The 13,757-nt window shown below is 42.4% G+C and overlaps 1 protein-coding gene across 2 annotated transcripts in view; it reads right to left on the reverse strand.

Moving 5' to 3' along the window:
• LOC134022050 (dual specificity protein phosphatase 13A-like) overlaps positions 1–13,757 on the reverse strand; it is a 40,300-nt gene that overhangs the window by 22,909 nt on the left and 3,634 nt on the right. The window contains exon 2 of one of the 2 annotated variants that reach the window (XM_062463227.1): positions 6,656–6,771. The exons of the other annotated variant lie outside the window; for it this stretch is intronic. Within the exon in view, the coding sequence (XP_062319211.1) occupies positions 6,656–6,759 (104 nt within the window). The 5' untranslated portion in view covers positions 6,760–6,771. The remainder of the gene's footprint in view (positions 1–6,655; positions 6,772–13,757) is intronic. 2 annotated transcript variants of the gene reach the window in all.

Here is a 13,757-nt window from a genome sequence, read left to right on the forward strand (position 1 = left end):
GGTATCAGCAATCGCATAGTAGTGAGGCAAGTGACACCAGGAGTTAACCCCTCCGTCAGTCTGACAGCTGAAGTACACTATGTGAACATAACCAAAGTCAAAGAAATCACCCCCTCAGACATCCTAAAGGTCATTGAGTCAGACTTCTCAGAAAGAGCTGGAGAAGAGCATCCTGTGTCTCAAGATGATCTCAAGTTCCTGTCAACGATGAGAGAAAACATCACACAAAAGGATGATGGGCACTACGAAATGCCATTACCGTTCAAACAGGAAAGACCAAAACTACCGAACAACAAGATATGTGCAACACATCGTCTAAATTGTCTTCAAAAGAGACTAATGAAGAATCATGCATACTACAAGGATTACGTGAACTTCATGAACGACATAATTTCACGTGGCGATGCAGAGAAGTCCCTGAGGAGGAAATTAACAGCCCGGCTTGGTATATTCCACACCATGGGGTTTATCATCCGCAAAAACCAGGGAAAATTTGTGTGGTATTTGACTGTTCTGCCAAATTTCAAGAAACATCTCTTAACGATCATCTACTCACTGGACCCAACCTGACCAACATGTTAGCGGGTGTCCTGTGTAGATTCAGAAAGGGCTCGATCGCAGTGATGTGTGACGTCGAAAGGATGTTTCATCAGTTTCATGTGAAAAAGGAAGACCAGGATTACTTACGATTCCTATGGTGGGAGTATGGCAACCTGGAAACCACACCCTCAACCTACAGAATGAAAGTCCACCTGTTCGGAGCGGCTTCATCGGTACAGTGAAGACACGATCCGCTTCATACAAAGACATTTCTACGTAGATGATGGTCTGGCAAGTGTTCACACTGAGAAGGAAGCCATCCAACTCGTCAAGGAATCAAGAGAACTTTGCTCCGCTGACAAGACTCCACAAGTTTGTCTCCAATAACGAGAATGTGATGGCATCCGTCCCAGAAGAAGAACGTGCCACAGTTAAAGAGCAAGACATGGCCTTGAGCTTACCTCATATGGAGAGAGTGCTTGGAGTTGAATGGTGCATCACTTCTGATTCATTCAGATTCAGAGTTCAAGTAAAGTCCAATCCACTCACCAGAAGAGGTGTGCTCTCTACAGTAGCCTCTGTGTATGATCCGTTGGGATTCATGGCACCTTTTGTCCTTATTGGAAAGCAAATTCTCCAACAAATGTGCAGAGAAAAGATTGGCTGGGATGATGAAATTCCAGAAACCCTAAAGCCCCAGTGGGAGTCCTGGATCAGATACCTTCCCAATCGAGCTGAAATGGAAATCAAAAGATTCTACTTACCTTCAAGTTTTGGTAACATTAAGAGTCATGAACTTCATAATTTTTCCGATGCAAGCACCTCTGGATATGGTGAATGTACTTACCTGCGAGTCATCAATGAGTCCAACGAAGTCCACTGCTCTCTAGTAATGGGAAAATCAAGAGTCTCACCAACCAAAGTGACAACAATACCAAGACTGGAGCTCACTGCAGTAGTAGTTGCAGTTCGCACCAGTGACATGCTCCGCAATGAATTGGAAATCCAAGACCTGCAAGAATACTTTTGGACGGACTCTACAGTCGTCCTCGGCTACATAAACAACGATGCAAGAAGATTTCAAGTGTTTGTAGCCAACCGCATACAAAGAATCAAGACAAGTACGAAGCCTGCTAAATGGGTCCACGTTGCATCTGAGGATAATCCAGCCGACCATGCGTCCGAGGATTGACCGCAGAGTAACTCAAGACCTCCAATTGGTTCTCTGGACCGAAGTTTCTTTGGCAAAATGACCTACCTGACAGAGCGTGCAAGGTGGAATAAGTTAAGGAAGATGATCCTGAGCTCCGCAAGGCTCTTGTGTTGAATACCAAGGCAAGGGAAACCAGATCATTTTTGGACCGCCTTGAGAAGTTTTCTGACTGGTCAAGGGTAGTGCAAGCAGTTGCCAGATTGAAACGAGTTAAAGAACACAAAGCGGACAAGCCTAGAAGAAAGGAAAGAAGCAGAAACTGTTATCATTAAGTCAGTTCAAGAAGAAGCGTTCCCAGATGAAATAAAGAGCTTGAAAGTAAAGAAAGTGAGCTGTAAGACAAAGCACAGCAAGCTGTACAAGTTCTGTCCATTTTTGGATGAAGAAGTGATCCTAAGAGTGGGAGGACGTTTATGTAAAGCCACGTTACACCCATGTGTGAAGCACCCAGCAATACTTCCAAAAAACAGACACATATCAGATTTACTTGTCAAGCACTTCCATGAAAGAGTTCATCATCAGGGACGTGGAATAACTGTTAATGAACTGCGAGCTAATGGATTGTCGATCCTGGGATGCAGCAGTGCAGTTTCGTCATATATCTTTTAATGTGTCAAGTGTCGAAAGTACAGAAGATGTACTGAAGAACAGAAAATGAGTACCTTACCTGAAGATAGAATGGAAACAAGTCCTCCATTCACCTACGCTGGCATCGACTGCTTTGGTCCGATCCATGTTAAAGAAGGAAGAAAATACATTAAAAGGTATGGACTTTTACTTACCTGTCTATGTTCAAGAGCAATACACATAGAGGTGCTTGATGACATGACGACTGATGCGTTCATCAATTCCTTAAGAGTAGTAATTGCTATAAGAGGAAATGTTCGTCAACTTTGAAGTGACCAAGGAACCAATTTCATTGGTGCGAGGAGATAGTTTTCAGAACTCATGAAAGGAATGGATGAAGACAGAGTAAAGGCTCTAGGATGTGAGTTTCTGACGAATCCTCCAGCAGCAAGTCATATGGGTGGCGTCTGGGAGAGGCAAATTAGAACTATAAGAAGTGTTCTCACTGCCATTCTGGACCAGTCAGAACAAAGACTTGATAGCTCATCTCTCAGAACTTTTCTATATGAAGTGATGCCGATCATTAATAGCAGACCACTTACCGTTGAACACTTGAATGACCCATCCTCACCTGAACCTTTGACTCCGAATCATATTCTTACCATGAAGTCCACCATCATTCTTCCTCCACCTGGACAGTTTATCAAGGAAGATCTTTATCTTCAAAAGAGATGGCATCGAGTTCTATATCTAGCCAATTAATTTTGGATTCGATGGAAAAAGGAATATCTTTTGAGTTTACAACCAAGACAAAAGTGGCAGAAGAACAGAAGAAACCTAAAAGTAAACGACATTGTGCTTTTACAAAATGATCAAGCCCCACGTAATGAATGGAAGCTGGCCAGAATAACAGAAGTTTATCCAGGGTCAGATGATAGGGTGAGAAAGGTCAGATTGTTAGTTAGTGACACCACATTTAATGAAAAGGGTAAATCCACAACTAAGACAGTTTTCTTGGAGAGACCTGTGCATAAGTTGGTCACTCTGCTTGAAGCAGACCTAGTTTAATATTTCTAATGTTTATCTTCATTCTATGGAAGACGTTTCATGTTTATCTTTGCTTTCCATACTTAATGGTTAATGACATAAGTGTAATGTTTTAAGGTCAAAGTCTTTAACTGCAACAGTCAGTATGTGTAAGAAATCTCAGAGTAAGGTTGTGTGATTTGGTGGGAGTGTAACTGTTGCCACCATATTACTTTAATATTTTGTAAAGGTTTTTCAGAATTGTACATTTTGTATTTGTATGTAGCATTACTGTATTGTATTGACATTATTGTAATAACAGAGAATACTTTTATTTTGGAGCTTTGGTGGAGCTGCTAGTTTTGGAGCGCGAAACACAGAGAAGAAAGCTGATGTCCTTGCACACACGTTAGTTAGGTAGTACATTAGTCAAGAGAATTACATTAAGATATTAATGCCTTTAAAAGCTGAAAGGGACTGTAAAAGAAGATATTTCCTTTTAGACCATGCAGCCAACGAGGTATTTTGTCTGTTATGTACTTTAACTTTGTGTTTTGATGCTGTGTTTGCTAACAGGCTAACGTTATGTCTTATGTGTTTTGATACCGTGTATTACATAGTTTTCACGGTTTGATGTGGAGAAGAAGACTTCATTAAAAACCCGTAAAGGAAACCATTTGCTGTCTGACTGTGCTTGGGAGGGAGTCACAGACAATAATCGGTTGAGTTTAAAGATCCTGTAGAGTGGAATTAAAAACGAGTTTCAAGTTCACCACACCACAGAATAATGTGTTATTAACTACCCATCCAAATTCGAAGGAAAAAAAACACAGACAAGTATGTTAAATTAGGTTTTGAAATTGTAAGAAAATCAGCAGTCTTCTCTGTTTGAGACTGGGGGGCGTGTTGCCTGAAGGAGCTGAAGCTCGGCCCCCTCGCTGGAAGGCGCTGCCTCTCGTAAGCTACCTACGACCCAGATAATGGACGCTACGTCAAGCCAAACAAAACAGTATAGAATTAGAATGTATTTGTTCAATGAGTGAAACATACAGATGCATATAAATGAAATATTCCCCTGAGCTGTAACACAGGAGTAAACCTTTACAGCAGAGACAGCAGACATTTTACATTTAGTCATTTAGCAGACGCTCTTATCCAGAGCGACTTACAGTAAGTACAGGGACATTCCCCCGAGGCAAGTAGGGTGAAGTGCCTTGCCCAAGGACACAACGTCAGTTGGCATGACCGGGAATCGAACTGGCAACCTTCGGATTACTAGCCCGATTCCCTCACCGCTCAGCCACAGACAGTGAGCTCTCCAACTTCTACTTCTACTTCTAGCACATTAGCTACCATTTCACCAAAATACCATCATTCTACACAGAGTAGCCTAATTTCAAGTTAGCGGTTTGCACTAATTATAGCAGAGATACCTCTGGAAAAGTTATCTAGTATAATTATAACAAGCACACATAACTGAGTGATGAACTGCTGGCAGCGGTGGATGGTCCAGGTGCGACCGGAGGATGAACGGCCGGGGGGGCGATGCTCGGTACGGCTCCGCGCTGCAAGAGAAGCCGTGTGTTGGTGGACCCCGTCTGTCTCTGGTCCATGTTAAAACTGTCCGCCATGAAATGGTCAGTGGCGCAGAGGTGGCTGTTGTTGAGTTTATCTGAAGTTTTCCATGAGGGTGGCTCTTCATAAAATCTATCCACCTATTTTTCCTTTCATTATCAACAGGGAACTTACAGTTAGGTCCATAAATATTTAGACATTGACACAATTTTCATCATTTTGGCTCTGTATACCACCACAATGGATTTGAAATGAAACAATGAAGATGTGCTTTAAGTGCAGACTTTCAGCTTTAATTTCAGGGTATTTACATCCAAATCAGGTGAACGGTGTATGAATTACAATACATTTTATGTGGCCCCCCCCTTTTTAAGGGACCAAAAGTAATTGGACAATTGGCTGCTCAGCTGTTCCATGGCCAGGTGTATGTTATTCCCTCATGGGAGTTCGTTATTTCATTGACAAGGAGCAGATAAAAGGTCTAGAGTTCATTTCAAGTATGGTATTTGTGTTTGGAATCTGTTGCTGTCAACTCTCAATATGAAGTCCAAAGAGCTGTCACCATCAGTGAAGCAAGCCAACGTTAGGCTGAAAAATCAAAACAAACCTATTAGAGAGATAGCAAAAACATTAGGTGTGGCCAAATCAACTGTTTGGTACATTCTTAAAAAGAAAGAATTCTTTCCCTGGTGAAGAAAAACCCCTTCACAACAGTTGGCCAGATCAAGAACACTCTCCAGGAGGTAGGCGTATCTGTGTCAAAGTCAAAAATTAAGAGAAGACTTCACCAGAGTAAATACAGAGGGTTCACCACAAGATGTAAACCATTGGTGAGTCTCAAAAACAGGAAGACCAGATTAGAGTTTGCCAAAAAACATCTAAAAGACCCTGTACAGTTCTGGAACAACATCCTATGGACAGATGAGACCAAGATCAACTTGTACCAGAATGATGGGAAGAGGAGTATGGAGAAGGGAAGGAACTGCTCATGATCCAAAGCATACCCCCTCATCAGTGAAGCATGGTGGAGGTAGTGTTATGGCGTGGGCATGTATGGCTGCCAATGGAACTGGTTCCCTTGTATTTATCGATGATGTGACTGCTGACAAAAGCAGTAGGATGAATTCTGAAGTGTTTCTGGCAATATTATCTGCTCAGATTCAGCCAAATGCTTCAGAACTCATAGGACGGCGCTTCACAGTGCAGATGGACAATGACCCGAAGCATACTGCGAAAGCAACCAAAGAGTTTTTTAAGGCAAAGAAGTGGAATGTTCTGCAATGGCCAAGTCAATCACCTGACCTAAATCCAATTGAGCATGCATTTCACTTGCTAAAGACAAAACTGAAGGGAAAATGCCCCAAGAACAAGCAGGAACTGAAGACAGTTGCAGTAGAGGCCAGGCAGAGCATCACCAGGGACGAAACCCAGCGTCTGGTGATGTCTATGGGTTCCAGACTTCAGGCTGTCATTGACTGCAAAGGATTTGCAACCAAGTATTAAAAGTGACAATTAGATTTATGATTATGTTAGTTTGTCCAATTATTTTTGGTCCCTTAAAAAGGGGGGGGCCACATATCAAATGTGTTGTAATTCCTACACCGTTCACCTGATTTGGATGTAAATACCCTGAAATTAAAGCTGAAAGTCTGCACTTAAAGAATCTTGATTGTTTCATTTCAAATCCATTGTGGTGGTATACAGAGCCAAAATGATGAATGATGAAAATCCTACCAGATGAAGAGCCAAGGCAGGAACCCATACGAGGCGGTGCGAGTTGACCCTCTGTTGTTGCTCTCAGCATCCTCTATTGAACTCTGTTGAGCAGGCCTCTGCATGACCCTTCAGACCTGTAAAAGTGAAGAAAGGATCCATGTCAGTTCAGTTGTGAAAAACTAAGCTTTTTCCATCTACACTTGACATAAACTACAGTTTTGACTGAAATGCAGTGGCATCACTTGAACTTGAATCCAAATGTGTTGACCTGATGGAGACCCAGTGTGCAAATTACGGGGGGTTTTGGGGGGGTCTGACCCGCCCGATTAAGGCTTGGACCCCCCTAAAAGAGGTAAAAACCACAGGTCGGGGGGGTCGATACATTTATATATCATTCTTACCTGTAATCGTAAATATTACAATATATTTACCATATTCATTCAGTAACAGGTTGGCGATACACAGAAATGTTGACTTTATGGCAGGAAATATCACACACAGTATTACACTGCGCGAGTGACAAGTGCCCAATACAACTCAAGAAACAGCGCGAGTGACCAGGAAGTGTGCTGGTCAAGAGTGCTGGGGCACTGAATTGACCCCCCCGATTGTCATTGTATAATTCGCACACTGTGGAGACCCATGCAAATTCATTCAAAACACGGGTTCGATTCCAGGCTCTGGTAAGAGTATTTAGCTCTAAACTGGTCAATATATACACATCTGACAAAAGACCAGCTCGACCTTTGCCTGTGATTCTGACTGTCAGAGACCTTTAACCCTTGTGTTATCTTCGGGTCATTCTGACCCATCAGTCATTGTGACCCACCGTCGTATTGCGACAGATTTACCGCATACAAAGACAAAGTGAAGCATTTTCTTTTAACCGTTGGGCTGTCTCAGACCCCCCACATTGCAAAGGTTAAAAGAAAATTATTTTAATTTGTTTTTGTATTGGGTAAAATTGGGTAAACACAACGATGGTTCGTTATGAACCTTTGGGTCATGTGACCCGAAGGCAGCACGAGGGTTAAATAGCCTGACTTACTGAAATTGGCAAAACTAGCCTGGCTGACGTAGGTCGCTTTCTCAGGGCATATGACGAATGAAACAGGCTCGCCTTGAAAAATCAGATATACTGGTTATCTTTAGCAGGCCCTTGTCTACTAAAAGCAGTCCTCCCTGACGTTTTTGGAGTAGAATTGAGTGAAATACAAAATTGTTTACACACTGCAAGTGGGCGAGCCGAGTCTGACTCTGAGGCTAACGTCAAAACAATGTACCCCCGGGACGCAGTATCACTCCAACTGCAAGTCCACAAATCACAAAAATAATCGGAGCATTTGGCTAAAAGCACAATTCCCACATTTCCTAAAGGCTGCCCTCCTCGACCTTTTTCGTGTAGACCTAACTGTAAAATGGTGAACTTATGAACATGACGTGACCAAAACATGGCTGCCGCCTAACAGTGCGTTCACACTGCAGCGACGCGATGCGAGCGACAACATGTTTTCCATTCATTTTCTATGGAGCCAGGCGAATCACTTGCGTGGTGCATTGTGGGTAGCGACGCGACCGAGTTGAGATTTTCTCAACTTTATGCAAATGAGGAGCGATTTTCGCTAGCGATGGCCAATCGGAGTGTTTTCTTGTTTCTCGTAACGTAGCAACCATGGTAAACATTTCTAGCTTTCTAGGTTTCAAGGTGGAGGAGAAACTAATCGTTTGTGTGGCTGCTTACCCAGTCCTGTACGATACATAGCTGTATTCATACAAAGATGTAAAAAAAAATTTAAACGATGCATGGCGCAAGGTTGCCGTAGTTGTTGGTGCTTGTACTTTCAAATTCAGTCTAGTCACATTACGAAACTTCGTTCTGTGGTAACTAGCTAGCAGCCAGGCTGGAACTCCCTATCGTATCGACAGATTAGCAGAGACTTTGATTAATATAATAAAACGTTTTTTTACACATGTCAACGTGTATGTCTATTAAACAGTTTTATATTTTGTATACAAGTTGTATTTTGATCGATGTTGCGAGTACGTAAACCCAAGTCTGCATGCTTGGCCATTACAACTACAACAGTGACTTTAGAGAACTACATTCTACATTAATCTGTTTGAAACGCCCCCGAGCGTGTTGAACTGTGGGAAGGCGAGCGATGGCAAGTGATTACAGTGCGTTCACACTGCAGCGACGCGATGCGAGCGACAACATGTTTTCCATTCATTTTCTATGGAGCCAGGCGAATCGCTTGCGTGGTGCATTGTGGGTAGCGACGCGACCGAGTTGAGATTTTCTCAACTTTATGTAAATGAGGAGCGATTTTCGCTAGCGATGGCCAATCGGAGTGTTTTCTTGTTTCTCGTAACATAGCAACCATGGTAAACATTTCTAGCTTTCAAGGTGGAGGAGAAACTAATTGTTTGTATGGCTGCTTACCCAGTCCTGTACGATACATAGCTGTATTCATACAGATGTTTGTTTTTTTTAAACGATGCATGGCGCAAGGTTGCCGAAGTTGTTGGTGCTTGTACTTTCAAATTCAGTCTAGTCACATTACGTACCTTTGTTCTGTGGTAACTAGCTAGCTAGCCCGGCTGGAACTCCCTACTGTATCGTATCGACAGATTAGCAGAGACTTCGAGTAATATAATAAAACGTTTTTTTACACATGTCAACGTGTATGTCTATTAAACAGTTTTGTATTTTGTATACAAGTTGTATTTTGATCGATGTTGCGAGTACGTAAACCCAAGTCTGCACACTTGGCCATGACAACTACAACAGTGACTTTAGAGAACTACATTCTACATTCATCTGTTTGAAACGCCCCCGAGCGTGGTGAACTGTGGGAAGGCGAGCGATGGCAAGCGATTTGCGTCGCTGCAGTGTGAACGCACTGTAAGCCTATGCGGTCTCCCTAGCGCATAGGGAGAAACTTTTGACAGTTTTAACATGGACCAGAGACAGACGGGGTTCACCAACACACGGCTTCTCTTGCAGCGCGGAAAAAAGAAGGTCTGTGGGGAATCGCTTTTTCTTCTAAAGGCTGCCCTCCTCGACCTTTTTGATGGAACAATTCGCCGAGATGCAAAATTATTCACTAATTAAAAACACAGAGGAAAAAAGCTAGAGCTAGCTACTTTTCGAGTTCGGTTTTCCGTCAGACTCACAGTCTAAAGGTCTAAAAGTGCTAAAACCTTCACCATAATTCAAGAGTAGTGTACTTTCACGAACCCAATCATTGATTTTAGCTTAAAATGTGTAAAAATAGGTGATATGACTTACCGAACGTGGCTGCCTCCAACACTATCAGGCGATTCCAGTTGAAAACAACAATGGCAGCCGAAAAATAATTGGGTGTGCTCAAGCCTTCGGCGAGAGCACAACCTTTGTTCTCTCACATATATATTTATTATTTTTATTATTATTTATTTTTGCCCCCCTAAGCCACAGTCAATATTTGGACTACATAGACAACCTAGGTGTCAAAAGTTTCGTCTTGGTAGCGATTGAGTTGCTTGTATTTTTATTTACACTCCGTTGCACAGTTTAGGAGGTTACAACGTTTTTGTGGCAAAAAGTGTCTTCTGTCGACGAAGGGTACCAGTGCTAGCCTACGTCACTACGTCAGCACACGTTAGCAACGACGCTTGGATACAACGTGATAGAGACGTTCTAGCACGCCAATTGGAGCTTGGATTATGAGTGAAAATCAACCCCCAAAATTACCAACCATTGGGTTTTGCTGAGAAAGCAATTTCGAGTGGAACTGCAATCTCTGATTTTTTATTTAGGTCGTGAAAGTCTTTGTAATTTGAGCGAGTGCGGGTCGCCCGTGAGACTGCCTAGGCGGCAGCCATGCAAGCGTCATAGTAGTTTAGTATTTTCGTAATTTTATAGTTCGGTCAATTCTACACCAAAAAACAGAAGGAGGGCAATGTTATGACGATATGACTATTGTGAAGACAGCCAGATGGTGAGATTTTAATGTAGGTTGCTGTAAAAACTTTGATTGGTTTGCTACGTGAGAGCCCCGTCAGCCTCCGTTGACGATTGCGTCAGCTGTTGTCGATCTCTGATGAGTATTTTCTTAATTTCGTACCAGGGTCAATTCTACATCAAAAATCAGAAGGAGGGCAGTGTTTTAAAGATATGGCAATTGCGAAGATAGCCAGCGGGTCAGCATATTTTTGTGATTTGTGTAAAACTTGGAATTTGAGTGACACCGCGGCTTGTTTTGACGTTAGCCTCAGTCAGACTCGGCTCGCCCACTGGCAGTGTGTAGTACTGTCTTCAATGCCACAGCTAAACTTTATGTCAAAAGAAACTTTCTCATTTCCGGCGCTTTCAAACAATCAGTGAACTGTGGAGCAACAGCAGCTAGCTTGCCTCTAGCAAACTTATTTTGAATTAGCCATTTCCCCCTACATTAATGTCAAACTTATTTACGTTTTGGGGGGCATATTTTCAGTAAGCAGACGGTACAGTACTGTTTGAATCGCGCTTCCATACTGCCAGTGACAACGTTGTTACAGTAGCTTGTTTCAAAGGGGGTTCGCAGCTGTTTCAAAGGGTGTTCTTAATGAAATATGCAATATGAGTAGGCTAAATGCTTGAAAATATCACTATAAGGGAAAAACTTAGAGGACGGACCCACCTGCAACCGACGCAAGCAATCACACCCTACAATTTCCCCAGAAATTGTACCCTCTCTAGTTTATATTCGTAACGGCGAGCTGCGATTGGAAGCGAAATGAAACAGGAGCTAAAAACCGAGGGTGGGGGCTTGGTCAGCACACAATTTCCAGAAAGGAGGTGTGTGCGTCTCGCCAAGCTCGCGCGTGTGTCAAGTAGGGTGACCACCTGTCCCGCTTTGCACTGTATCGCACAGCATTTTCAATATGGGACGTGCGACACAAAGGGTGAAAATGCTGTGTGACACAACGCAAAGCGGGACAGGTGGTCACCCTAGTGTCAAGGGGCAGGATGAGTCTGAGAATTTGGAGCATGCGCGCTATGGAGCAATTCAATTGAATTCAATCATATATTAACACATCAAGGTGAAATTGCGTATGGTACTTCAGAATGATGTCATCTTGAAGGCACAAAGGTTTGAAAAACCATCAGTCAAAAGGATATTTGATTTATTAACACAAAGATATTGTGGCAATGTGGACATTTACATAAATACACTTCTTTCAGCCATTTTGTATTGCATTCCTTATTCAATTTGACCCTATAGAAAGACATGTGTTCTACAAATCTAACAATTTTCAAGTCGATAGGATCTATGGTTCATGAGGAGAAGGGTTTTGAAGGTTGTACCAAATTTGGACAGTACAGCAAAATCTATCATGGGTTCCTTATGGATTCTTGAGGCTTTTTTGTTCCCCATGAGAAATAAGGTGTGTATACCAATTTTCAGGCATTTTGGAATAATGGTGCGCTGGGGAAATCACGTAGACTTTGGGCGTGGTTTATAGCGCCACATGGGCGTACATGGGCCATTAGCGGTCTGGGAGTAGTGATTTCCTGGGAGTAGTGATTACCTCAAAAAGTCCTTGACCCGATTTTTTCAAATTTGAAAAAATCGGGTCAAGGACTTTTTGAGGTATTGGGCCATTTAGCGGAGAAGAGGAAAAATAATAATAATAGGAATACTAACAAAAACAATAGGTTCCCTCCTACCGAAGGAACCCTAATAATAAGAATACAAAAAAAAACAATAGGTTTCCTTCTACCGGAGGAACCCTAAATATAGCTGCAAGCAGCGATGCGGGTTCCTACGCAAAATGGCAAAATATTATAAAAATACTGGCTATCTTTATCAGGCTCTTGTCTACAAAAAACAGTCCTCCCTGAATTTTTTTTTTTGAGCTATTGAGCCATTTAGCGGAGAATAATAATAATAAATATAGCTGCAGGCAGCAATGGCGGGTTCCTCCTCAGCATTGCAAACCATTACAAAATTGACATGACACAGACATGTATTTCATACATGTACACAACATTTCAATACAATTGGATCAATGGCTGATTTGAAGTCATTTTTTGAAATTCTTCACAAATTGTCACTGTAGAGAAATATCCATGCTGCCGACATTATGGGTTCTTGAGACTTCTTTGTTCCCCATTGGCAATAAGGCATGCGTACCAACTTTTAGACATTTTGGACTGACAGGGTTAAAATGCCACCCTTTTGAAAGTGACAACTTTGAAGCGTGTTCTGTCAGGCCACCTGTGCTCTGGTCAGGCCCATCATGCAGAGATCCATTCTTTAAAAGCTTTGATTACAACAATAACTTTATGAAAGTCAGAATACACTTTAGTAAAGGACGTGTGTAGTTTATGTACTACTACTGCTTGCTCTGCCCACACACTTTCCCCATCCATGCTGTTTCCCTCTTTGCCAGTGCGGGTGGTGCGGTGGCCGCATGAGGTTTAGGTGTAGTCCAAAAGTTGCCTCCCACAATCAAAACATATTAACCGCAACATTGTTTTCAAACTTTCTCAAAGATGGCTTGAAAACCACAGATATTGACTCTCTTCTTGAGTAGATCTCTTTCCAGAATCTCAGTCAATCCAGAATCAAGATTAGCCTCATAGGCAATTGGTCTGGTCTAGGGCACAGCCCACGTTCAGCTCCTTGCAAGTATAGCCTGTGATAGTAAAATGGCTCTTGGGACGCTAAGAGCTTCTTAAGAGCGTTCTAAGAACGCTCTAGAACGCTCTTAGAACGCTCCTAAGAAGCTCTTAGCGTTAAGAGCTTCTTAACGAATCTGGGAAACCCGGCCAATAACATTACAAACATCTAACTGAACGAACACAACAACTGAAATCCCTTGCGTAGCTGTTGTTTTTTTAACATGCCGCACTGCATGCTGGGTACCCAAGAGCGCTGACGCTGATTATCTAGCTGTGCTCCGACTGCGTGATATGACGAGATGCTAGTGGTGCGCTGAGGTCTCAGAGTCTCCTGCCCGAGTTCAAGTTCTGCCCGATTAGCAAGCTATTTTTACTAATGTTTTGTTAGCAATTGAATGGTAATGCAAGCTAGCTAAAAACAATGTTAGTTAGCTTGGCTAAACTGGTTTTCATAGCAACAGAAATCAA

Source organism: Osmerus eperlanus, chromosome 6 (genome assembly GCF_963692335.1).
Source record: "Osmerus eperlanus chromosome 6, fOsmEpe2.1, whole genome shotgun sequence".
Classification (NCBI taxonomy): domain Eukaryota; kingdom Metazoa; phylum Chordata; class Actinopteri; order Osmeriformes; family Osmeridae; genus Osmerus; species Osmerus eperlanus.